Genomic DNA, 24407 nt, shown 5'->3' with positions numbered 1-24407 from the left:
TAAGCAATCCTCTTGTTCTGAATCCTCTTAGTTCATTAAGAGGATTCAGCGACTGTCCGGAATCACCCAAACTTACCATACTGCACATACGCATGCGTTCGCGCGCCGATCCCGCTCATTTGAAGTTGTAGAATCCAGAGTTCCATGGCGACGATAAGTGACAATAATCAATCTTCGTCTCGTGTTATGAAACACAAAAGATGGCTACAAGAACAGAGGTAATCTAGTTTAAATAACGATTTAAGAAAATACATATTTCCAGCATAAAAGTAGTCACTGTCAGTGTGTTAATTATTTACCAACCAACTGTAGCCTTACATTTCGGAAATTATGCGACGGCAGTAAGCTAGCAGACGATCTTGCTGTTCACGTCTCTCGCTGACGAAGCACGCGTAAGCCGCGGAGTAATACATTTCGCTTTCTTTAAGTCTACTTTGTTCTAAGGCTAGGTAAAGACATTAGATTACTTATGCTAGGTAATTGAGAGGTATGCTAGGTATTGGAGTATGCCTTCCAATAGAATACTTAGAAAAAGAAAAAGCACACATTGTAAAATGTCCGTAGCTTGTGTCAAACGCACTCTACTTACATGACAACCAAAGATGAATCTTTCGAATTTTCAAGCAGAAGTTCTCGGAGTCTTAAGTGACGCCGTGTTTTATCTCTGACTGCAGCCAGTTCACTCTCTGTTATCACGCAACCTGAAAAAAGAAAATAAACAAAACAGCAATTACATTATTGGTGGCATTAGAAACTTAATTTATGATTTACAGTGCACGTCAGTGGCGTAGCCAGAAAAAACTTCATGGAGCAGGTTAATAATTGCCATGTCGCGGAAGCACACACTCATACATATGCGCAGGTTCAACTGGGTTATGTATGGCCAGTGCATTGGCTTCAGCGACACTATTATTTCTGGCTCTCTAAACCGAATTAATTACCTCTTAATTCTCTTCTAATGGCATTTGGTCGCACTTGCACGTGATATTTTTATGCATATACAGTATTAACCAGAAAGAGCGCAAGAAATGAAGAATACAATACATGACTAATTTATTTTAAACTTGTGTTGATTTAAGACTGAGATTCTGATTTTTTTAACAGAACTATACAATACTTGATTTTTTTTAGATAAGTTATAAGAAAAACGTAGTAATATCAAGGAACAATAATCAAACACACTTTGCATAAGACGAATCCATTTTCGAGATCACTGTATTAAGACGGAAGCTTGAGCTGGGCCATCCGCCCTGTCTACGCCACTGGCACATATGTATCAGAAGAAAGTACCGACTCAAAAATAATTACTTGTGTTATTATATACAGGTGTAATAAAATAATGACAATAGTGATGTTATTGTATTCTCCTTATTTATACCAAACACCTTGGGTCTTATTCAGAGTCATTCTTAGCGTCGTATTAAGAGCTTGACTAATGCGTGATTAAAATTTTCATATTAAGAATCACGTTAGCAATGTTATCTACCTAACCACTTTAATGAGTTAAAATTTGAGGGTACGAGTATTGAACTCATGTATAAAACAGTGAGATTCTCCAGTGCAGCCCGTGATTTCACGTTCACTTCCAGTTGGAGAAATACACAATTTATAAGTGTTGACTTCCTATCGTGACGCAATTATGAAGCAACATTCGCCAATGACCTAGTTGCTAAGGAACGCGACTTTGATGCCCGAGGTCCCGGATTCGATTCTCTGTGAGCGAGCCTTAAAATTTTAAGGCATAGCAGTGGTTCTGTTCCCACCTTAAACTGTGAGTCTCATACAGCCTCTGTGTTGGTAAGGAAGATTAAACTCAGACCGACCAACCAAGAATCATAGAATGGGACATTGCAAACTATACTTTAGAACACCTGCTATAACGGAGAAGAGTGCCGATGTGCTTGAAAAGCCGCGTGGTTGCCCATAGCCTTTGGTGGGTTTTAATCCCAAGGCGTTTAGTAGAAATAAGAGGAATGCTCTGACATTAAATTCGTATGGTACGTTCAGTGCACAAGGAAATCAAGTCCGATTTCGGTAATTTTGGACATATTTCACCTTTAAAATCTTCATTTTAAGCTCCTTTCAGAGCTTAAGAGATTCATGCATAGATATTGTAAATAACTCTTTTTAAGATAGAAAAACAGTGTAAACTTTTGCTTGTAATTAAGCGTTGGGTACAAATTTTATGTATATTGTAATGTTTGGTAGAGTCAAATGATAGACCGGGTGTATTTTCCCCTTCACCAATTTTTATTACAAAATATAATATAATAAATACAAGTGTCTCTAATTCAATGTCTCTTCCTCAATGATCAGGTGAAGGAATACTAAATGTTTTGCCGGGTACCCCTTCCACTCATGGCAGTTTCCAGAACACTTTGGCAGGTTGTAGGTTAGACCTGGATTATAAGTTTAAGATGGATCCCTATCCCATTGCGACATAGGGTAAGGAAGAGGTGCTCCTAGTCCACAGCGACATAGGAAGGTAAAGGTTATGCGATCAGTTGGTCGACTGATGCTGGGTCCCTCGGTGGTGGTCCTTTTATTTATCCTCCTCGGGTCCTTTCGTGAGGTCCGTCTGCTTTCGGTGTTCCTCGGTGTCTTCCGTGTTCGCCTGTTGTCTGCTAGGTTGTTTGTAATCATTAGCACGTGTTAAGCTGACACGTGCGTCTGTTGTGATGTGGGGATCTTTATTGCAATATTTTTCTCACCACATTGGTGATATGGCTTGATTCTTTCTGTTTTGAACACCCCATATCTCATTACCCTCAATAACTGTGTGTGTGGTCGAAAAACTTGATAACCCTCACTTTACACATTGTATTAGCCTGATGCCCACTGGCGTCTCTGGCATGTAAAATTTCGGGGGGACATCAAAGAAATTGATTTAAATGGTACTTCTTAGTCCAAACTGTTTATTATTTTCGATTCCATTTTTACCCTTCTGCTTACCTTCACGGGTCCCATGAGGTATATCAAGAACTCTGTTATTATCGTTTCATAGCCTGAATATTATATTCCAAATAAAATTATAGTATTATTTATATGTTATTTTATTGTTAGTAAATAATTAAATTAGAATAAAATATTGAATATTTTGTACTTCAAAATCCCCCTCGTCCCCCGTCAGAGACGCCCGTGCTGATGCCTTTTATCAAAATAGTTGAATTTTTGTAATTAACATTAAACCTTTAAGCAGAGAAAGTTCTTGTGTAAAGAGCAATTAAAAAAAAAAAAAAAGTTCGAGCAGAATGTGAGAGATGCAATTTTGCACATTATCTTGAAACGCCTTTATCCAATAATTTGACTCGTGCATTATCTAGCTTTTCAGCCACACTTATCTATACTTTTTCTTGTATATACCTTGCTTAATCTTTTTGTTCTATTAATAATTTATAATTTATCACTAAACTTTAAAAAAATCTTAATCTTACCATCAGTTCTGTGAGTGCTCTCTCTGAAGTCCTGTATAAGCTCCTTAAAAAAGCTTCTAGTACTTTCTTGTGGTGGTTTGCTTATATTATCAATCATCGTGAGATTGGAGTAATCAATTCGAAATTTGGACAAAAGACTCGCCATACTGAAAGGAAGTAAAAACAAAATAATGAATAACGGATTAGATATTTAATTCGTTCGTAAGCGTTGGAAACGAGATTGAAGCGGACAATCATTGGGTAGAAAGCAGGGGCGGATCCAAGGGAAGGGGGCAATCGCCCCCCCCAAAGAGGAAACTTTCTTATTTTATCAAATAAAACACAGTTCTGACCAGAGCAGAATGAAATATATTAAAAACTATACTTACAATGTGTTACAGTTTCAAGGACCTAACGTCCTCTTCATCAGACACCAACACTGAGGAATTGCCTTTATCCTCATTGGTTCCCTCCAACCAATGGGAGAGAAGAAAGGGCGTGGCCTTTCACTTTCTCGTGTATATAAGATCTGCTGTCACCTGTCTTTTCTCAGGCCAAGTAGGAGGGACAGAGTTGAGGAGGAGAGCGGCGAAGAAGATGGGGGACCTGGTTTCTTCCAGAGCAGCCCAAGTTTCTCCACAGCTGAGCGAGAGAGGATACGTGCTGAAGCACTTACACTGATGGAAGAAAACCTCAACAAGTACCTGAGAAGAAACGACGCGGAAGACCAGGTGTTCCACTCGAGCCAGCGTCGCTCCATACGAAACCAGCAAGATGGCGGCCCTTATGAGGACCACTATCCCACAAGCACAGAGATACTATTTATTGGTGGAGTCCTGCATAACCAAGAAGACCAAGCTCCCACGGCCAAGCCAAAGACGAGAGGTGAGAACCAGATTCAAGAAGACGAAAACTTCCAAGTGGTCCAGAGGAGAGGGAAGAAAAAGAGATCACCGGAAGAAATTGCGCCAACAGGGGTAACAACAAAAAGACTCACACAGGAGGAACCCAAACCTAAAGACAATCCCAATCTCGCACAGGAGAAAACCATTCACACACAGGTGAAAAACAATTGCACACAGGTGAAACCAAAGCCAACACAGCTGACAACTAGAGAGACCGGCCCTTCTGAGGATCAGCAGGAAAGAGACAACCCCACTCAAGTAGAAGCCAACCCCACAGAAGTGAAGACCAGAAATACCGGCCCTTCCCAGGACCACAATAAAACAGTATCTGCTAGCAACCAGTCCATGAACAACTGCCAACCAGAAGCAAATGAATACAGAGCATCGTACCAATCACCGAAGAAAAGTCAGAAGAACCAGAGCAAGAATCCACGTATGTTCACATGTGTCATAAAGGGATTCAACACAAACAAAGATCTAACAACAGTTGAAGAAGGACTACTCAATCAAAAAGTTCAATACACCGCAATAACCAGGATCCAGTCAGAGAGCGGCCCAACTCCACTTATAAGGTTATTCTCTACCAACGCAGATCAAATAAATAGACTAATTACATACGGCCTACCCACCGGAACTAGGACATACAGAGTGGAGCAATCCAGAAGCCAGCCCCGACCATCCCCGTGTTGGAACTGCTATGCATATGGACATCGGAAGTTCCAATGTACTAGTAAGAGAGTATGCCACAGATGTGGTGGCACGCATACAGACGCATGTAGCCAGAAAGTAAATAGGAACTTCTGTGCAACATGCAAAGTAAATGGTCACAGGACAGGAAGCAGTGAATGTCCTGCGAGACCAAAAACCTCAACTGAGATGTCCAGGCCCAGGCTTATCACAGAAGAACAGCACACATATTCAGGCCCTTATGAGAGCCAGGAAGACAGCAGAGTTCAACAATCAAAGACAGAAGAGCGGCAGAAAGAAACCCACAATCCCTTAACAAATCAAGCAATAGAGGAAGCCATAAACAGGACGACACAGCAAATACTAACATGGGTAACATCGATATTAACTATGACAACACCACCAGCAAGCAGAAAAATACTGACAGATGCAATAACAATAGCAACAAAGAAGATCTTCAAGTTAACCATCAACACCATATCAACCACAACTGGGGAGGTATATGTAACCAAACCACAGATAGCTACTAGAAGCAAGCAATGCAGAGGGAGCGGCACTAAAAAGACACAACCCGAGGGATATGAGTGAAGTTAAGCAGCTGCCACCACTGCAAACCGATGACGACCAAGCGAGGCCAAGGACCAAGTTGCATGCTTAAAAATAACACAAAGACCCACTAACCAAACTTGCCCACCAAACTACAGACAATTAACAAATTAGATTAATTCACACCCAGCTTTTAAGTTAGATTAAATACAGACAGTAAAATAATAATTTTACATGGGTTTTTCCACCCCTTCTTAGTGTGGTTTACCATGTAAATATCTTGAGCATGTGCATGACCGATAAAGGGGGTTTTCCTGGACTCCATGTGTTTCCCAGGTTTTTCCCTCCTACTACCCAAGCCAATGGTGAGGTGAAAAATCTTCATGCGCTTTCCTATCTTCTATTTTACTCTTCTTTCTTTCTCTAACACACACTGCCCGGTAAATGTCTCAGGATAAAAACCGCGGCGCGACACCACAGACGACATGCTGCTTTAGATCTCTAACTGCATGTAGGAGGTGCACGTAGATATAGGTTGGTGCATCACTCAAGGGGGCGAGCTTTCTTGCTAAGGGGCCCTCTTTATTCTCTAATTTATTTCCGTATTTCCGTCTTTTCTCAGTGTTGGTGTCTGAGAGTGTTGGTGTCTGATGAAGAGGACGTTAGGTCTTGAAACGGTAACACATTGTAAGTATAGTTTTTAATATATTTCATTCTGCTCTGGTCAGAACTGTGTTTTATTTGTTAAGCTACTTATCCAGAGCTATGGAGTTTGTTCATTCTTATTTTATATATAAATAAAACCCATCCCGGAGTTTGGAATTCTTAAAAGTAGCTCTAAGTAGCAGTATTACAACCCACCGCCCCCCCTCAGAAGTCCGTCGTGGATCCGCCCCTGGTAGAAAGTGCTCAATCTATATAGTAATTGGTGAGAAAAAAGAAAGAAAGAAAGAAAGAAACAGGTGTCGCCATTGAGTCTGGTGAAACCAAGAACTTTTCAGCTGCCTTGTATGACATTGCTATTTTAGGTAGAAAACGTAGCAGTTCAGAGTTACATCACCTTTAATTTTCCAAGGAAGATGCTATCACACTGTCAGCATCAATGTATTGCTAAATGCAAACGTAGCATAGCATAGTAATTTAACTCCTTGCTGTCCTTTGTCGATTGGGGCTCGACATTTAGTTTCATTCATTATCGTCCGATGTCGACTCACACTCGACATGTTTCTAGCGATTAGTTACATCCGATATCGAAAGTTAGTTGATTGACTGCATCTTCTCTGTAGTAACAGGGGGTGTATGGAAAGACTTGGCTCCCCCGCCACTGGAAAAAAATTTAAAATATCTCCTTATTTTGTATTTTAGAGAATGATACACGAAAATGCTCAAAATCAGAATGAGGATATTAACAATTTCCTGTCGGTAAACTCCCCGTCCTCCCACTTGACTGTGGGGTATTCCAAACCCCCGGAAGGTTCGCTCCCACAACAGAGAACCCGTAAATCCGCCCGTGCTCAAAACACGACAGTTATATGCATTAAGGCAAGAAGACACACACACATACATAACAGAAACAATTTAATATGGTATATAAAAATATAAACTAGATGAAGTTCTTTGAAGACACCTCATTTTAAAAACAAAAGATAGGGAAAAGATAACGAAAATGTTGGTGTTGTCAACTCAGAAATTATTTCTACATAAAAAATAAAATCTTTTTACGTCCAAAGCTATTCGTCAATTACTGTGTATAATAATGGACTTATTAGAGGTATTTAGCATCTACTTTCCAGTCACGGTATGTTTTAATCACTGAAAAACTAGAGCCGGTATACCTTCATCACTGATAAACTAGAATCGGTATGACATACCACCGCATATCGCCTCATTTCGACCACTCGGGAGAGTAATGCTCCCGGAAGTAGCAACGAGAAACACAGTTCTGATTGGTTGGCGTTATCCACTTCTTGCCACGTTACATTAAAATAGCAGAAATCAAACGCCTGCTGCTGTCGGCCTTGGTGGTCACCTTCCAGTGGATACATCAGCTCCCGATACCGGTTCTTACAGTGCATTTCCTGTTCTACAGAAGGATACCCACATACCCGTGTCGTCCCCGATTTTGCCACTTGCAAGTGCTGCATCTAGTGTTCCCGACATTCATCCCGTCCACCCTTCCATTGCTGACAGCTCACATAGTATGGAAGTGACACCTACTCCCGATGCTGATGAGACAGGTGTTCCATCTCCAGTTCCTGTGACTGACCAGCCACTTCTACTAAACTCTGAGGTAGGTGATAGAAATACAATAGAGGGGCACAGTGCTACCCCTTCAAGCGTTCCTCTCGCAGTTGGTTCCATTGACACCACTGGTTTTGAAGATGCTACAAGTGATACCATAAGTGATTCCGATCTGAGTGTAGCATCCTGCGAAAAGCGCAAGTTAACTCAACTTCAGTTTAACAGTAGTGCAGTGTCTAAAAATTCTAAAGTTAACCGCAGTGATGAAACAACAAGTGGTCACAATGTTAGGAAAACACGAGCTTCGACCAAAAAGTTGAAATCTGTTGTTCAATCAGACGGCGAATAGTGCATTGCCCATCTTTGGTATCAATAATTTATATTGTTTATATATTTCTTCCTTGTTTCTACTTTACACATGTTCTTGTTCCCGCATTGCTTCACTTTCATGTATTTACTTTATATATTTTTTGTAATGTTTAGTTTTCGTTTTGCCACAGTCAATTTAAATCGTCTTACTTCTCCGGTCAAATTACACGCACTACGAGATTTTATATATCAGGAAGAAGTTGATATTTTGTTTGCACAAGAGGTGGCAGTACCCGATTTCCCAGACATCCCTAATTATTCATGTGTTTCACGCTTCACTGAAAATGGTTTAGGAACTGCTATTCTATACCGCAGTGATATTGACTTTCAAGCGCTTCTCCAAATGCCTACTAAACGTATCACCTTAGGAACACTAGAAAATATACGCCTGTGTACAGCATATGCTCCAAGCGGTTCGAATCATGCACGAGAGCGCAATAGTTTCTTTAATACTGAGCTTGCCCAAGCGTTACATAATGGTTCTTCTCCTTGTATATTAGCCGGAGACTTTAATGCTGTTTTGGCACCAATAGATATGACCCCAAATTATACCTTCTCAGCCAGTCTGTCCAATTTAATTGCCACCTATGATCTAGTCGACGTGTGGCGACACTTATTTCCAACCACGCCTGGCCATACCTTCTTTACAGGGACGAGTTCCTCAAGATTGGATAAATTCTATATCAGTCGCACTCTTATACATCAGGTTCAACACATGGCTGTGGTCCCAGTCTGTTTTAGTGATCATCATGCTGTACTCATGACCATCAAACTACCAGCCCACAAATTTCTCAAACGTAGCCCATTGTGGTACTTTAATACGTCAATTTTACGTGAGCCCGAATATGAAGCTCTGATACATGCTGAATGGAAAGGCCTCCTTCATGTGAAACAACGCTACAAAGGTTCTCTCATGCAATTTTGGGAAACTCGTGTTAAACGAACTTTTTGCTCTGTGACCAAACAATATTGTCGAACTAGAAACGCCGATCATTATCAGCAATATCACTACTATACTGGTCTATTACGAGATTACATGATAGAACAACAACGCGGGGGTCAAGTACGACCTCAAATTCATCAGATCAAAGCTCATTTATTAACGCTGCATAAACGACGTATGCAAGGTTTTATGATTCGTAGCAAAACACGTCAATATGATGACACTGAACAGGCAAGTATCCACCAAATACGCAAGGAGCGCACACGGGGCAGACAAAAATTGATTTCTAAAATTAAGGGTGACGATGGCCGTGTGTATGAGGGCGTAAACGTCATGACTTGTTTTATTGATTATTATAAACAATTATATGCTCAACCTCCTACTTGTTGTACTGATTCTTCTATACTAGAGTATATTCCCTCTGTTTTAACGGATGATGATCGAGAGTGTCTATCGGGTCCGTTCACACTAGACGAGGTCAAACAGTCCATCCGATTAGGCAAACTAGGAAAGTCCACAGGTATTGATTCTCTACCACTAGAATTCTATGTTACATTTATAGATATTTTAGCTCCTTTTCTCACCGACCTTTTTAATGAATACCGCACACATTTTGTTTTAGGCCAGTCTCTCAGAACGGGCATTACTGTTTTGGTCCCCAAACATTCATTAGCATCTAGTGTTACAAATTTCAGGCCACTAAGTCTCTTGTGCACGGACCTAAAACTATTAACTCGTTGTCTGACGATCAGAATGAAAACATACCTTGAGAAGCTGTTAAGTCCTTGCCAATACGGTCTTGGCCACAATAACCCTATTTATAAGGCCTTATCCAATCTCAGAGATTTTATTTCCTATCATGAGTCCGCCGATCCTTCTTCGGTAGCAATTTTATCCACCGATTACTCCAAGGCCTTTGACAGAATTAACCACAATTATCTCTTCCAAGTTTTAGCTAAATATGGATTTGGTGACCTTTTCATTTCTCTTATCAAAGGAATATATACGAAACGAATTACCAGGTTAAAGCTAAATGGAGGTTTAAGTGCTCCCATCTCTGTTTGTAATGGTATTCTACAAGGGGACACAATGTCTAGTATTTTATTTAGTTTATCTTTAGCGCCTCTTGTATATGCGGCACACCGCTTACTCCCTGGTGTTCCTGTGTATAACAACAGTCTAGCAGTGCAATCATACATTGATGACACACACTATATATTACGCAATGACGCAGATCTGGAATGTATACAGAAGTTACTACACCTTTATCAACACGCCTCAGGCGCGCAACTTAATAAAGCAAAAACAAAAATATTGTGTTTACATGAACAATATCAGTCTCTGTATAGTAGAACGTTTGAAACTGTTCCATCAATCAAAATACTTGGTATTGTATGGTATCCTACTTTACAACAGACTATCACGAAAACATATGAAGTCATAGCCTCTAAGATCCGAAGTCTTTTAATAACGCATAAATCACGTAATCTTAGTCTTTTCAGTAGAAATGTGTTTCTTAAAACTACTGTGTTTAGCTTACTATGGCATTCTGCACAGATTTTCCCGTTACCAAAGCCTATCTATAAGTCTTTAAACAGTCAGGCGTTGTTTTTTCTCTGGCATAATAAAGCTTTAAGAGTAGGTCAAACACAACTACTTTTGCCTGCAGCAAAAGGAGGAATAGAGTTTATGGATATTGGAATTCAGTCACGTGCTCTGCTTGTGCATAGAAGTTATCGTATGGTTTGTTCCCACCCCGATTCGATTACTGCTACGGTTTTCAATGTCTGTTTTCAGTGTATTGACCTTGTGCTTCCGATTCCTATCTTTCCTTGGGCGATTAAATTCCCTCACCTTCGCGATGTAGTACTTGATATGCTGTATGCAATAGTCGCACGACAGCAGATCGAAATTAGGTCAGTCAAAGAATTATACTGGCACTATAAGAGCACGTGCGTATCTGTTAAGCCACACGTCATGCTTCACGTGCCATGCAAAAACTGGAGTAACATCTGGAAAAACATAACTGCCAAGTTTTTAACTCACAAACAGAAAGAAATGTGGTATTTTATTGTTAATAATGTATATGAAACGTCTGCTAGGCTCTTTAATCTAGGTATCACCTCTACAAATGTATGCTATAATTGTAATCAGATAGACACTCTTGAACATCAATTCCATAACTGTTTTGACATACCACCCATTTGGCAGGCTTTTAGCACTATACTTAGTAGAATATGTCGTACCTCACAAACTGTTTTTAGCGTACATAATGTAATATTATTTCCAGATTTTCATTACTTTCCTAGCTATAAACATAATGCTGTGATCTGGTTTACTGTACAAACTATCATGTTTATTCTTGTAACAGCACGACCATTGTGTCTTGAAATGTATGAAATGTATTTAACATACCAGGCTATGAAGCTCTCTCCTGTATGTAAACGAAAATATTTTGCAAACTACTTATCTGCAATAGCTCCCACACTTTCTTATGATGTAACCCACAAACAAAAATGAACTAAATCAGTAAGTTTTTTTTTTTTTTTTTTTTGAATAATGTTTTATCTTGAATAATATTTTACACTTTCAGTGAGGCTGTGAATAGTAAATATCCTTGTAAATTTCTCTGTATTTCGATGGAAATAAAGTTATTAAAAAAATAAAAAAAGGTGGCCGAGTGGGCTAGCGCTATATGCTAGTAATAAAAGTTTCTTTTGGCGTGAGTTCAAACCCGGCCCGAGGAAAGTTTTTTTTTTTACATTTTTATAACACTTATTAAATTAAAATAATATGAAAATAATACTTAAAAAAATGATTTATTTACTTTTGTGGAGATAAGTAGTTGTAGTACTTATGCCCTTGTACTCCCTGATATAGGGCTCGTTTTTTTTCCCTTGTACTTCATGATATACCGTAAATTTTGTGACCAACTTAAAACAACTGGCTAGGATAGCGCGTAAAACAGCTGGCTAGAGTAGCGCGCGGAAAATCGTACTTCCGGGAGTATTACTCTCCCGAGCGGGTCGTCTGAATACATGTCTTTACTTGCAGCAAATAAAATTATCATAAATTCACTTGTGATTTCTGGTTGTATATAGAGTAGTTAGAAATTACAAGTGAATTTATGATAATTTTATTTACCACAAGTATAGGAATGTACTGATTACATTTTGTTCGCAAAGAAAATAATGTGTGATAAGAGTTATTACGACAGTACACAAACAGGTATACACATGTATTATGATCTTAACATTTGTATACAAATTGACTTAAAAGAACATGAAAAATACTTACTTTCTTTCTTCCAATTCGAGTTGGTTTTTCTTGCTGGCCAAAGCGAATATACGGAGTTTACAGCTCGACCAGTTGTGTCTTGTTGTAATAATGTACGGCAATAGTAGTGTCAGACCTAGAAGAAACATTTAATAACTTTTCATCTTACAGAAGAAATACTATAGAAGAATCAGAGCTATAGTAACTCTCATTCGTGCTTTCTATATACAGCAAGTTGATGCATAGTTACAGACACAAAACCTACCCTTAGAAATGTACTTTCACATTTCAAACAACAGAACCCGTCCTCGCCTAGTAACTTTCCATCTAACTAAACAATGGACAAAAATGCGAGATACATCGCCTGTTAGAAGAATGTGTACTTTATATAACCATGCAAAATCAGCAAAATTAAATTTCGACATATTCAATTCCCATAGAACGCCGTATTTATCAAATGCAAATAATGTATAATACGCAGGCCCGTATCCAGGGAGGTCTGGGGGCCGGGCTCCCCTAAATATTTACTGGCCCCCCTCTAAAATTTTCATAATAGGCTTGCAAATGAACTATAATATGGGATGAACTATAATCTTTTTGGATCGGGCCCCCCTAAGTTTCACCGGGCCCCCCTACATTTTCGAGCTGGCTACGGGCCTGATAATACGTATAATGTATGTACAGCATCTACGTTAATTGTGTAGCAGTAATGCTATAGAACATAATTGAATGCTATTAGTAGGTGTACTTCTGTTGTATTCAAACAAAATAAATAAATAAATACCATAGTTTTGCAAATAAGTTAATTTTGATTTCTTTGAAGATTTAGAATAGTTGATATATGGAGATGAATAAAAACAGATATGTACCTAAAATTAAAATGACGGAAATATATTTTAACAAATAAGTAACTGATGCAGTTTTTTAATATTCATGAATTTATTCAGTTGTAGCCCATCAATGAATTTTCATTTCTAACGAACGGCTTAGCTAATTTGGACAGAAAGAAATTGCATGAAGATACTGATTTATGTATATTTAGGTGGCTTTAAAATTTGGCTAAATATTTCAGTTTTGCGTCCTACGTTCATGTCGTGTTTGCTAAAGAAAACGGTGATGATGAAAATGTATGAAGGAGTGGAAGGAAGAAAATGAAAAAAAAACGGAAGAAAACCTACGAGCACGGTGTTTATCCACCACAAAGCCTACTTGGCTTGAGCTAGGGTCCAATCAGGGGTCTCAAGCATCAGAGGTCGATGCTGTACCACTAAGCCACTGCGAACCCAAAACTTGGCTAGGGTCAGATCTAGCCGATATTGATATTGTGTAAATTACCTAACGTTTTGTATTGTCCTGAACTATCTGTATTAAATAATATGTAGTAATCACGATATTTGGTAATGATTATACGAAACAATTCCTTATTCAATTGCACGTAGCACTGACTTGATGAATATTACGTATTTACCATAGATCCATGTAGATAGATACGTCTGAAATGCCGTATAAGGTGACACGCAAGATTGTGTAGACGTGCTCTGTCTTAAGTAATTCTAATGTAACTGAAGATCCTGGCATCTTTCATCATCTATCATTTTCGTCAAATTTTACATTAAAATTACAATAGAACGAGTGTCAAATAGTGTTCTTGCACCAATGTTTGAAGATATGCATATACTCATGATTGTGCCCAAAAAATATCTTCAGCTTGATAGTTCGAACTATTGTCGAAGTGAACAGTGCAGTGCCAAAAGTAGTTAGTAAAGCAACTAGCTTGGGTGCTGTTGCACGTTAGATTGTTGCATAAGGTGCTTTAATCCATGTTTACGAATTTTGAACAGGTTCTTGACAAAAATTCATGTGGTCCATGCATAGGTAATCATAGTCTTTGGGGGATTAGGAAGAGGGATATCCGCGGAGCCTTTCACCAACTGCGTAGTGCAATATGAAACATAAGAAATGTTGATGCCAGAATATTGTTCGTCAATATATTGTAATTACTCTTGATTTCAGCGTTTTCTTTGTTTATAAATGACAATATATTACAGTGTTGTTTAACATAAGCAATATCTCGTGTACAATAATAATAATAATAATATAACTAATCAAACTAACTGTATGGCCTGAGGAACCCGGATGTTCAATGCCCCGTTCAAAAGAGCTCTCTATTGACTACTATCCTTAGCCAACTTCATCCAGTTTCTACTTGGTATCCTCCCATCTGCGCCTAGGTCTTCCTAATGGGTCATTTTCCGATTGGACTTTCAGTTAAAACATTTTGAAAATGTTCCTACTTTCTTCCATTCTGGCTACATGACTTCCCCACCTGATCCTCCTAGATTTGATGACCCGTATAAATTATGAAGTTCCTCGTTATGAAGTTTCCGCCATTTCCCATTCCCGTTCCTCTTGGGTCCGAATATTCGTCTCACGATCTTGTTCTCAAACACTTTCAGTCTACATTCTTCTCTCAGAGTAAGCGACCATGTTTCGCTACGATACTGAACAACAGACCTGATCATCGTTTTGTATAATAATGAATAATAATAATAATAATAATAATAATAATAATAATAATAATAATAATAATAATAATAATAATAATAATAATAATAATAATAATAATGGAGCCGTGCTTTTTAACAAGTTTTCTTTCTATTTACTTATTTATTTATTTTATTTTATTTTATTTTATTTTTGCTGCCCATAAGTTTCCTAAATTCAATTTTTGAATGTTTCTCCCGAGATGAATCCTGAATGCTAAATTGTATGAATATGGATAATAAATAACCTCTCTAAAGTACATATATATATCCAACTCTGTTGTTCTGCTCGAATTTGAATCCGGGATAAGCAGTCAATATTTGCCACGTTTCAGTCCTTTTCCGAGATCAAACCAACACACTTTGTGGTGAGACTTGTTTTCTAGCGTGTGCACATTCGGCTCAACATTCGATTTCACATGACATTACACTTTGAATGTATTTTTACGATTCGGATTCGACCTTAAATTGTAGGTCTATGTCTCACATTGCCTTGGTAGTGAAAAGCGTCGCTAACCTTCAAACAAAGAAGAATCTAACAAAATCAGACATTCAGCGTCTGCGAACTCAGAACAAAGCATGGAAAGATGTACGCTGAGAACCACAATCAAATATAGGAAAATAATTACACGGATCGAAAAGATTACGAAAGCGGCGGGTGGTATGAAGAAAATGAAAAGACGTTAACAGTAAAAATGGCTCGATCATATTGTAAGAAGAAATGTTGAGAATTGGACAAAAACAATACTTGATTAGGAATCAAGTGACAAAAACCCAAGGAACATTATACTTAGCAGCATCATTCTAAGTATTGCTTGATTGAACAAGGGGAAGAAGGCGGGGGAACTTCCCAACACAAGTATAATTACGCATTTTTCATTACTACATTATTATAGTATCCATTAAAATATAGATATATCTCAAACATAGGAGGAAAAATTGACCCTTCCCCAGTGCTATAATGCTAGAAGTTTGGTATACACTCAATCATTTCCGAAAACACAGCATATATGATAAAAAGAAAAGAATTTTTACGTTTTCGCTGAGTTTAAGCATGGAAACATTTGAGTTATGGGCATTTCACATCGAACCTTATGCAACAACAAACTGACCCAACGATCACGTGAAACCTATATTCTAATGGGAGTAGTTCATGTCAAGTTGTCACTGTTTTCATAAAGTCTAATTCTCCGCAGCACGAAAACATAGTTAGTTCACTCCAGCTTCAGGCAGCTCAATTATAACCAACTAGTTCTTTCGTATTTAAGGTAATATACACTGGACTATAAACATTATAGGTGAATATACGCCCAATTACATTCCTGACCTTTCTCCATAAAGCCCCAAATAACGTCCTTTCTTACGTTCTAGCAGTGGCGGATCCAGAAGGGAAACTTTTTAAAATTTTATATATAAATAAAACCCATCCCAAAGTTTGGAGCTCTTAAAAGTAGCTCTAAGTATAAGTATTACAACCCCCCCCCCCAGAAGTTCGTCCTGGATCCGCTCCTGCGTTCTAGATAAAATAATTCTCTTATCGTAAAGCAAATGCCTCATATTAAAAACAATTGTTGTCTCTTGTTTGCTTTCAACACAATTACAAAACTGTTGTGTGAGAAATGAGATGTATTTTGTCCCTTGTTCAATTAGAATTTCATATTCCAGCTCTCTCTCTTCTAAAAGTACAAAAAGAAAAAAAAAAACCTAAAGAGTACTTGTTAATATTTTACCTCCATCATCATAAAGCCACCAAACGTCAACAGTCCTGTTCTTAGAAGTAGGAACTTTAACGTCAATTGTGGTCTGTGGTGAAGATTCGTCTTTCTTTGAAGTTTCTAAGTTTTCTGGATCCTTTTGTTGGTAGGAAGATGGAGTGGTATTTTCGTTTTCTTGCGTCCTGTAATTAAAAAGTGCAACGATTACAACAACAATAATTTTATGTAAAATAATTTCAGTACAGGCCTAATCTACCAGCAACACAACCATATCAATTGCTATAACAACCTCAGGAAAATATATTCTTCACCGCTTTTCGATTACTCAGAGTTTGCTTTGCTCAAGTGCCTAGGTATTGGCCTGTACTGTGTCGGCTGAGTTAACGAACAAAAATAATTAGAATGTAGCGACAAAATTTTATTTTTTACTGCTGTGACTCCACTCACAGCCGTCACTGGGTCTTGTCTCTGTTACGTGGGATCCCTGGTTCGATCCTGGCCACGTAAGTTAGTTGTGGGCAACATCGTGCTCGTGGGTTTCTCGGGTTACTCCACCTCCCACTTTCTCATTCCACCAATTCTTGCATCGTCATTCATTTGCTTTAGTCATCGTTTCCCTTACCCTAACAGTCATAATTGGCGGACGTTAAATTCAAAGATCTCGTTTCACTTTTTACAAGCCGCCACTGATATGATAAAAACAATTCTAGTATATCAGTATGTTAATTTCGATTCCGTTCTTTAGTCCAAAACAAGTCGTGTGTATTGTATTCAACGTAGACCTCAACTTGACAATGGTACGTAATTTCTATTCAACTTCGATTTAGTTTCAAAATAAAAATGAAATGAAATCTTTAAGTTTTACGTCCCACGATTAAGCCGACTAAGATAAAGAAGACAATGATGATGGGAAATGAATGAAGAAAGTGGAAGGAAACGGAAGAACCCCGAGTAAACCGACGCACACGGTATTTGTCAACCACAAAGCTCACTTGGCGCGAGCTGGTATCGAACCGAGGACCACACGCACCAGAGGCAAACTTTCTACTCGATTTAGTTTCAAAATAAACGCAAAATGCAAGTGCGAGGTTTCTTTACGGCTTAGAGGAGCTATTTCCAACTGTGACGTCAACATTTACAGCTCCTTTTTTATCAGTAACCACCCACCATGAACAAGGAGCTCCTATTCTTAGCAAATCTGGTTCTTTGATGAGAAGAAAAGATCTTTCTTTTACATTTTCTCCAATTTCTGAGTATGGGTATGAAAACATTTGAGTTACGGATATTTTACATCAAATCTTATGCAACAACCAACTGACACAATGGTCATGTGAAGCCCATATTCTATTGGGAGCAGTTCGTGTCAAGTGTCAGTGTTTCCATAAAGTCTAATTTTCCTAGTTAGTTTACTCTGGTTTCAGACAGCTCAATTATACCCAGCACAGAAATTCAGCAGGATAAATTATTATTGCTAATAATAATAATAATAAAATTTTTGAATCTCTAGATAAAAAGTAGTACATTAGATCAAATTTATTAGTTGTGTCATTGCGTAGATCAAATTTTCATATTAATTAGTGGAGTATTGGGTCTATTATTGTTTTTATATTGTTTATTATAACTACTATGTTCATTACTCAGTATACACTATAGCCTACTTTCGAAACATATTCATAGTTTTTACGTACTTTTTCTTTAAATCCTGCGCCTGAGCTTTCTTCGTCATTAGAGCATTAAATAGATTCTTTGGCCGATCTTTAGCCGCTTTTCTTTGGATAGCTGGGCTGTCCGAAGGAGCGAATTCTGTTCCTGGAAACAAATATCAAAGTTCTGCTGTAAATAACAAAAGTCACTCATAATATTGGATTCTACATTTCCTAACTCATTGATTAGAATATCTTGACTCAACAAAATTATAACAAGTGATCAAATAAACCCTAATACATTTTAAAGATTAATAACAAAAAGTATTGGAGATAGACACTTATTTATTCCAAAATATAAAATGATATTTAAAGCAGTTTGTAACTATTTTGTTCTATTATGTGTTGAAATTACACAGCAATTGACAATGCAATTATTGTAAATAACACCCTATTTAATAAATACCCCCTACTTTATGGTTGACTGTAGCAGTTTCAATGGAGGGGCAAAAAGAATAGCGGGTCATCGCTACCGCTCATCTCTCCTGCCGTTTTCATTGGTCATTATGGCTTGGCCAGAAACGCATCACACGTACGCAGTACAAATGTTAAAAAAAAAAAGCACCAATAACTGTAATTACAGTACAAAGAGCTTTTTCCCTTAAAATTTGCTATTCCATCAAGTAAAAATGTTCACCGTAGGTATATCGTTGACCGTTGAAATATCGAGGCTGTGAGATATTTTATTTTGTAGTCCCCAGAACGTTCTGCACCCGTTGGGCTTACGAAGGAGAGTGTAAGAACAGAATAAAGTAATTATAAACTGTTCTCGACATCATTCTACATTTTTCAGTAAACAATTTTCTATCTGGATTTTTTTATTAGCTTTTAAAATGTGGGAAGTTGTTTGGGTCACCTTGTGTAATTTGAAGTGAGTGCTGGAGAAAATTGTGATGAAACAATCGGAGAGTTGTAAGAAATTTAAATTTGAGTTACACAGATGATATGAACGAAGAAACGCCATAAAAATGTTAACATTAGGTATGTAATTCGACAGTGCTATAACCAGTCAATAAAATAAGTATTTAGTATTATATGTAGTGAGAGGAAGTTGTGATGAAGTGTGTGCATAGCCAATGCGAACTGTCGCCTCTGTATTGTCAAGTGCGTACGACTTGTAGATGGTATTCTTATTGTTACCTAATTAAAATCGAAATACAAATATAAAAGGATAGAAGCAATCGTGATTGAACCAAAGGAGGAGTTAAGTATTTTATTATACAAGGTGCAAAGTAAAGAAGTAACAAAACACATGTTTCCCACATGAACGAATTTAGATGGCGATATTGTCTTAATTAATATCGAAACCGGCAGTGATACTTTACTTCTACCACTTCAAGTTTTAGCGCTGGCGCAAATCCCGGGGGTTGAGGGGGACATGTTCCCTCCGATCTCGGAACTGGGGGGGCTGTCCCTCCAATAATCCGATTTGAAATGTGTTTTTTGGGAGAAGTGTAATTTTTGTACGATTGCCACAAAGGAAAGGGATATGAAATTGATGCCCCACCAGAATAAGCATCAAATCTGGCCGCCTACCAATATTGAAGAGAACTCTGCTCCCCTGATCATCCACAGTATTATTATATTTTAGGACGCTCAATTGATTGTAGAAAGCTACTTTTCGCAGCTATCTGTTACTGTTTTTGCTTTAAAGCGATAAACGTTAAAACCGAAAGTGCTCCTTTCGCTTTGAACAGAGGGTTAAAAAAAAAAAAAAAAAAAAAAGATAGTACCTCAGAACGCTAGAAGGGAGAGCTGGTTTCCTGCAACTAGTAAAGCGTCACAAGATTATAAATATATTCCATCTTCAGTAACACAGGAAGTAACAAAAATAGCTAAGCCCTTCCAGTTAAATATTAATTTACATGGTGTAAAACCGGTAACAGATAGGGAGAAACGATTGCTTAAAAATCGATTTAGCACTCTAAGTATAGGTACTCTCTCTTGAGGTTTAAATTCACTCTTCAGACAGCAAATGGCAGAAATCAGCTACTTTCGATTTTAACATTTATTTCTATTGAGTAAAAAACGTTAAAAAGGTAATAAAGGTCAAAAATCTACAAATCCCAGTTTCAATGTTAATTAAGGAAATATGACGCCATGCAAACAAAACTTCTTCACGTGGTGTACGCGTGACGCTGCTGCTTGTTATATTCAATATTTGGTTATATTTCAGTAGTTTGGTATTTAAAGTTTCGTTAGTTCTTGATATCGAACCAGGAGCCCCACGCACCAGCGGTAAGCGCTCTACCAGTAAGCCACTGTGCCCCCTTAGAAACACACACACACACACACACACACACACATATATATATATATATATATATATATATATATATATATATATATGCAGTGGCGGATCCAGGGTATGATCAAGGGAGGGGCTAAACCATAGTTTGCCACTTTATCCAGTGTAAAACAGGATTGAAGCTCATTTTATCTAGTGTATACCTGAGCGTGAAGGGGGAACAACTATAGCCCCTATAGCCTCCCCTTGGATCCGCGCCTATATATATATATATATATATATATATATATATATATATATATATATATAGTGTATGTATATACAGGATGGACTATTTATCTTGATCATCCCCTATAACGGAGAAACCAAAAGAGAGAGAAAAGTGAAACTTCGCACGAAGCAACTATAAGCAGGGGAACATATTTGCATGTATCAAACGGAAACACCCAATAAACGGCGTTGCCGACCCATTATAAAGTTACGTTTTTTCAGATGGCACTACACCACATTATTACGTATTTATATTTGAAATCATCATATCAAATGAAAACTTAAAATACCGCATTTATTATTCAGTGTTGCAAACTAAGCATTTTATAGTATCACAAACATCCGAAGTTTGGAAGCCTCTACTCCACATACAGCATAACGGAGGATAAGCACATTGGAAGTACCTTAGCCTTGGATACCATGGTATGACATTTTTCGAATGAATAGGAACGAAGTTACTAGTGCTTGAATATTTGAATTTTTTCGAAAGGTTATATTTCGAAAAAATGATTTGATGTGGCGTGGGTCAATGAAAACTTGACCCACGACTCACTGACCCACCACCCATCGTGACTCACTCGGACCCACCCCCCACCGTGACCCACCACCCACGGCGACCCACTCTGACCCACCACCCACCATGAACCACTCTCATCCACTTTGACCTACTCTGATTCACCAAAATCCATCGTCATCAACTCTGAACACGATCCACGGCCTCTTCTGAACTGACTAAAGAGTTTACACTTGTAATAAAACAAGCCTGTGAAATTGTCACTAATCGGAGTTTGAATTTCTAGTCAATCGCTCAAATACCACTCTGTTACAATAACAGTGGATCTGACCTTTACGATATAAAATGGTAAAGTGTTTGTCAGTGAGGAAATTGAAACAATTCGAGGTGGGGGGAAATTAGTGTGTGCCTAAAATATACTTGTACTAAGAGAGTATTCTTGCAAGTGTTAATTTTTGAACGCATTCCACAAGAAACTTATATTCGCAGGAAAATACCCCTGTACAATATGGAAAAGGTTATGGTTTCTCAGTTCACAGTATTTTTCTCACAAAGAACTTGAAAAATCAGTTGTTCATAAGGTATAAAGGTACTCGGGTACCCTATGTGAGAGCATCTCCATAAAGTATGCTCATAATTGTAATTTGTGTAATCACTAAAACACCACGTTAAATTTAAGTTTGAATATTTATTCCAAAGTAGTTTACCTAAAGCAAAGAAGAGAGTTACTAAAAAGTAGGTACAAAGTTTAATAACACCAATAAGCCATTAGTAATACAAGTATACATTTTCCATAACTCGTAATGTTCCACCTTAAAACAAATCTGAAATCGGATTTATTTCCTGTTGGTAGCTTTTCGGCGGTAAATCATCCGCAGTGGAATGATGTCCATCCTTCAGCCAAGAAATAACTAGCTCGTCTACTTTGAGCTTGTCTAGCAGTGGGCCATTAACATTGATGAACAACAAGTTAGACAATGTTTGAGCACTTAATCTATTTATAATATGTCATCTGTAAATTCATAAGGGAAAATCTCCGTTCGTACTCTGTCGTGGAAATTGATAACACTTCTACCCGATTTCTGCAACTTCTCATCGACAATCTACTTGTTAGACTTAAGTCTGATAACGATTTTACTTGGTCAGTTTTGAAATACTCAGCAAGAAGTATCATCTCTCTATCACCATACAACATCTTTTCCATATTGACAATGTCAGTTCGCAATGTCGACCCATGTAGAACAGAAACTTCATCTACCACGCCTTTCATAGGGAATCTTCTGAATAAATTATCAATTAAAGCCTGATAAACTGATGATTTCTTATTTGTTTATAAATTTAATTTTTGTAATTACACATGAAGGTTTGATACCATTACCAAGTCCCCTCCCCCGCCTAGAAAGCGAAAGCGAACGAGGTTTCTGGAAAGTATTCAGAGGTGAATGGGAATTTCCCTCCTCCTTCAACTTCAATTACCACACTGCTGTTTGCCATGTGCGAAATTACGATGAATTTCAATTAAATTATCATAGTATAATTATTTCCTTGTTGAATTATCAATACTTTTCAGTGGAAAAAAAAGATGAAATTTCAAAGTTTCAAATTAAAGTAAGTAGACCAACGTAAAGGGAAAAAAGTGTAAAATTTTCCATACAATTATGCGTACAATTCAAACTTCAAATTTCCGTGTAATTAAGCTTACAGTACAAATTTTATGCCTATTTTTCTCACAACTTTATAGGTTGATTGCCCTGTGCTGTGAGCGCTCCATATAATAAACATAAGCTTCAGCAATTATTATAGCAGAAAGCAATGAATATATGGAGCCAAGCACTGTATTTTTTGTTTCTGATTTTTATTTCTTAAATAACATCGATCATTTTTCAAACCAACTCACTATCAATTTTCCATATATAGAAAGTGCCCCCCCCCCCACACACACACATAAAGGAGAATTTTAAAAAATGCTAAGACACATTCTGTTTATTTTCAATAAAGAGTTAATACACTGAATTTCAGCTCCGTAAGTTTAACGGCTTGCGAGATACTCATTTTTTTCCGCAAAAATTCGGATCCTCACTACCTCCTTAGGATATTATGCATTATAATAAAAGCAATATAACATCCCAATTTGGATTAAGGCATAACTATATACCAAAAGTAATTTCATTTGACTTTGCAATTTGACCGTGATGATCAGGCACACATAGTTACATTCAATTTTTTATAAATAATTTATATATTACAGTGATTGAAAACTGTATTTTTTCCAGTAGTTAGCTCTAAAAACCCACAGGTCTCGAAAGCCAAGTTGTAGTGTAAGTCCTATTGCGATTATTACTATTAAAACATCAATATCCAAAAGTGCCTGAAGTTCTTTTTCACTTGGTTAGATATACTCATTTCAGGTAAGTAGACAGAAACAAGTGGAAAAGAAAGGGAAATGAAGGTCTTGAAAGTAAAACGAAGACAAATTTACCAGTCTTCAGAAGATACTCTCTAGGCCTACAATGCAGTGAGCAGAGAGGGTCGATAGATCATACTGAGTCGGTGGGTCGCAGTGGGTGGTGGGTCGCAGTGGGTCACGGTGGGTGGTGGATCACAGTGGGTCACATGGTGTTGACCCACGACCCACTGACCCACTCAGAAAACTTGACCCACTTGACCCACCGACCCACTGACCCACTCCATCTCTGAAGTATATCTAGTTCTTGTATGGTTTGCAATGAACGTACAAATTATTTTGCCGTTCCGTTTATCTCAAACCGTTCCGGAGATATGATAAACATTGATAAAGTTTGCAACACTGTTGAAAATGGCGTATTTATGAAAAATATTTTAAATGATTGTTGTTTTCTTCCTCTTTTATAGCATTATAGCAATAGCTTTTAGTAGTTGTAATTACAACAAGTTCTTGCAATTACATGATTTAAGCAGTGTTGCAATGTCAATAAGTATGTTTCTCCACACAATAGCGCTTGAACAAAAGCAAATTTTTGAATTCTGTTTTATTTTTTCAATAGATAGTTACAGC

General features: G+C 37.7%; 1 protein-coding gene across 1 annotated transcript in view; it reads right to left on the bottom strand.

Moving 5' to 3' along the window:
• NKCC (sodium potassium chloride cotransporter) overlaps window positions 1-24407 on the bottom strand; it is a 154398-nt gene that overhangs the window by 5668 nt on the left and 124323 nt on the right. Inside the window, exons 14-18 of the mRNA XM_081733432.1 lie at window positions 18327-18447; window positions 16654-16820; window positions 12402-12516; window positions 3435-3580; window positions 590-701 (exon numbers count right to left, since the gene is read on the bottom strand). Of these exons, the coding sequence (XP_081589558.1) occupies window positions 590-701; window positions 3435-3580; window positions 12402-12516; window positions 16654-16820; window positions 18327-18447 (661 nt within the window). The remainder of the gene's footprint in view (window positions 1-589; window positions 702-3434; window positions 3581-12401; window positions 12517-16653; window positions 16821-18326; window positions 18448-24407) is intronic.

The sequence above is a fragment of the Thermobia domestica genome, chromosome 12, assembly GCF_964235325.1.
Source record: "Thermobia domestica chromosome 12, izTheDome1.hap1.1, whole genome shotgun sequence".
NCBI lineage: Eukaryota > Metazoa > Arthropoda > Insecta > Zygentoma > Lepismatidae > Thermobia > Thermobia domestica.
Note: the sequence above shows the minus strand (reverse complement) of the source record. Positions and strands in the feature narration are given on the sequence as shown.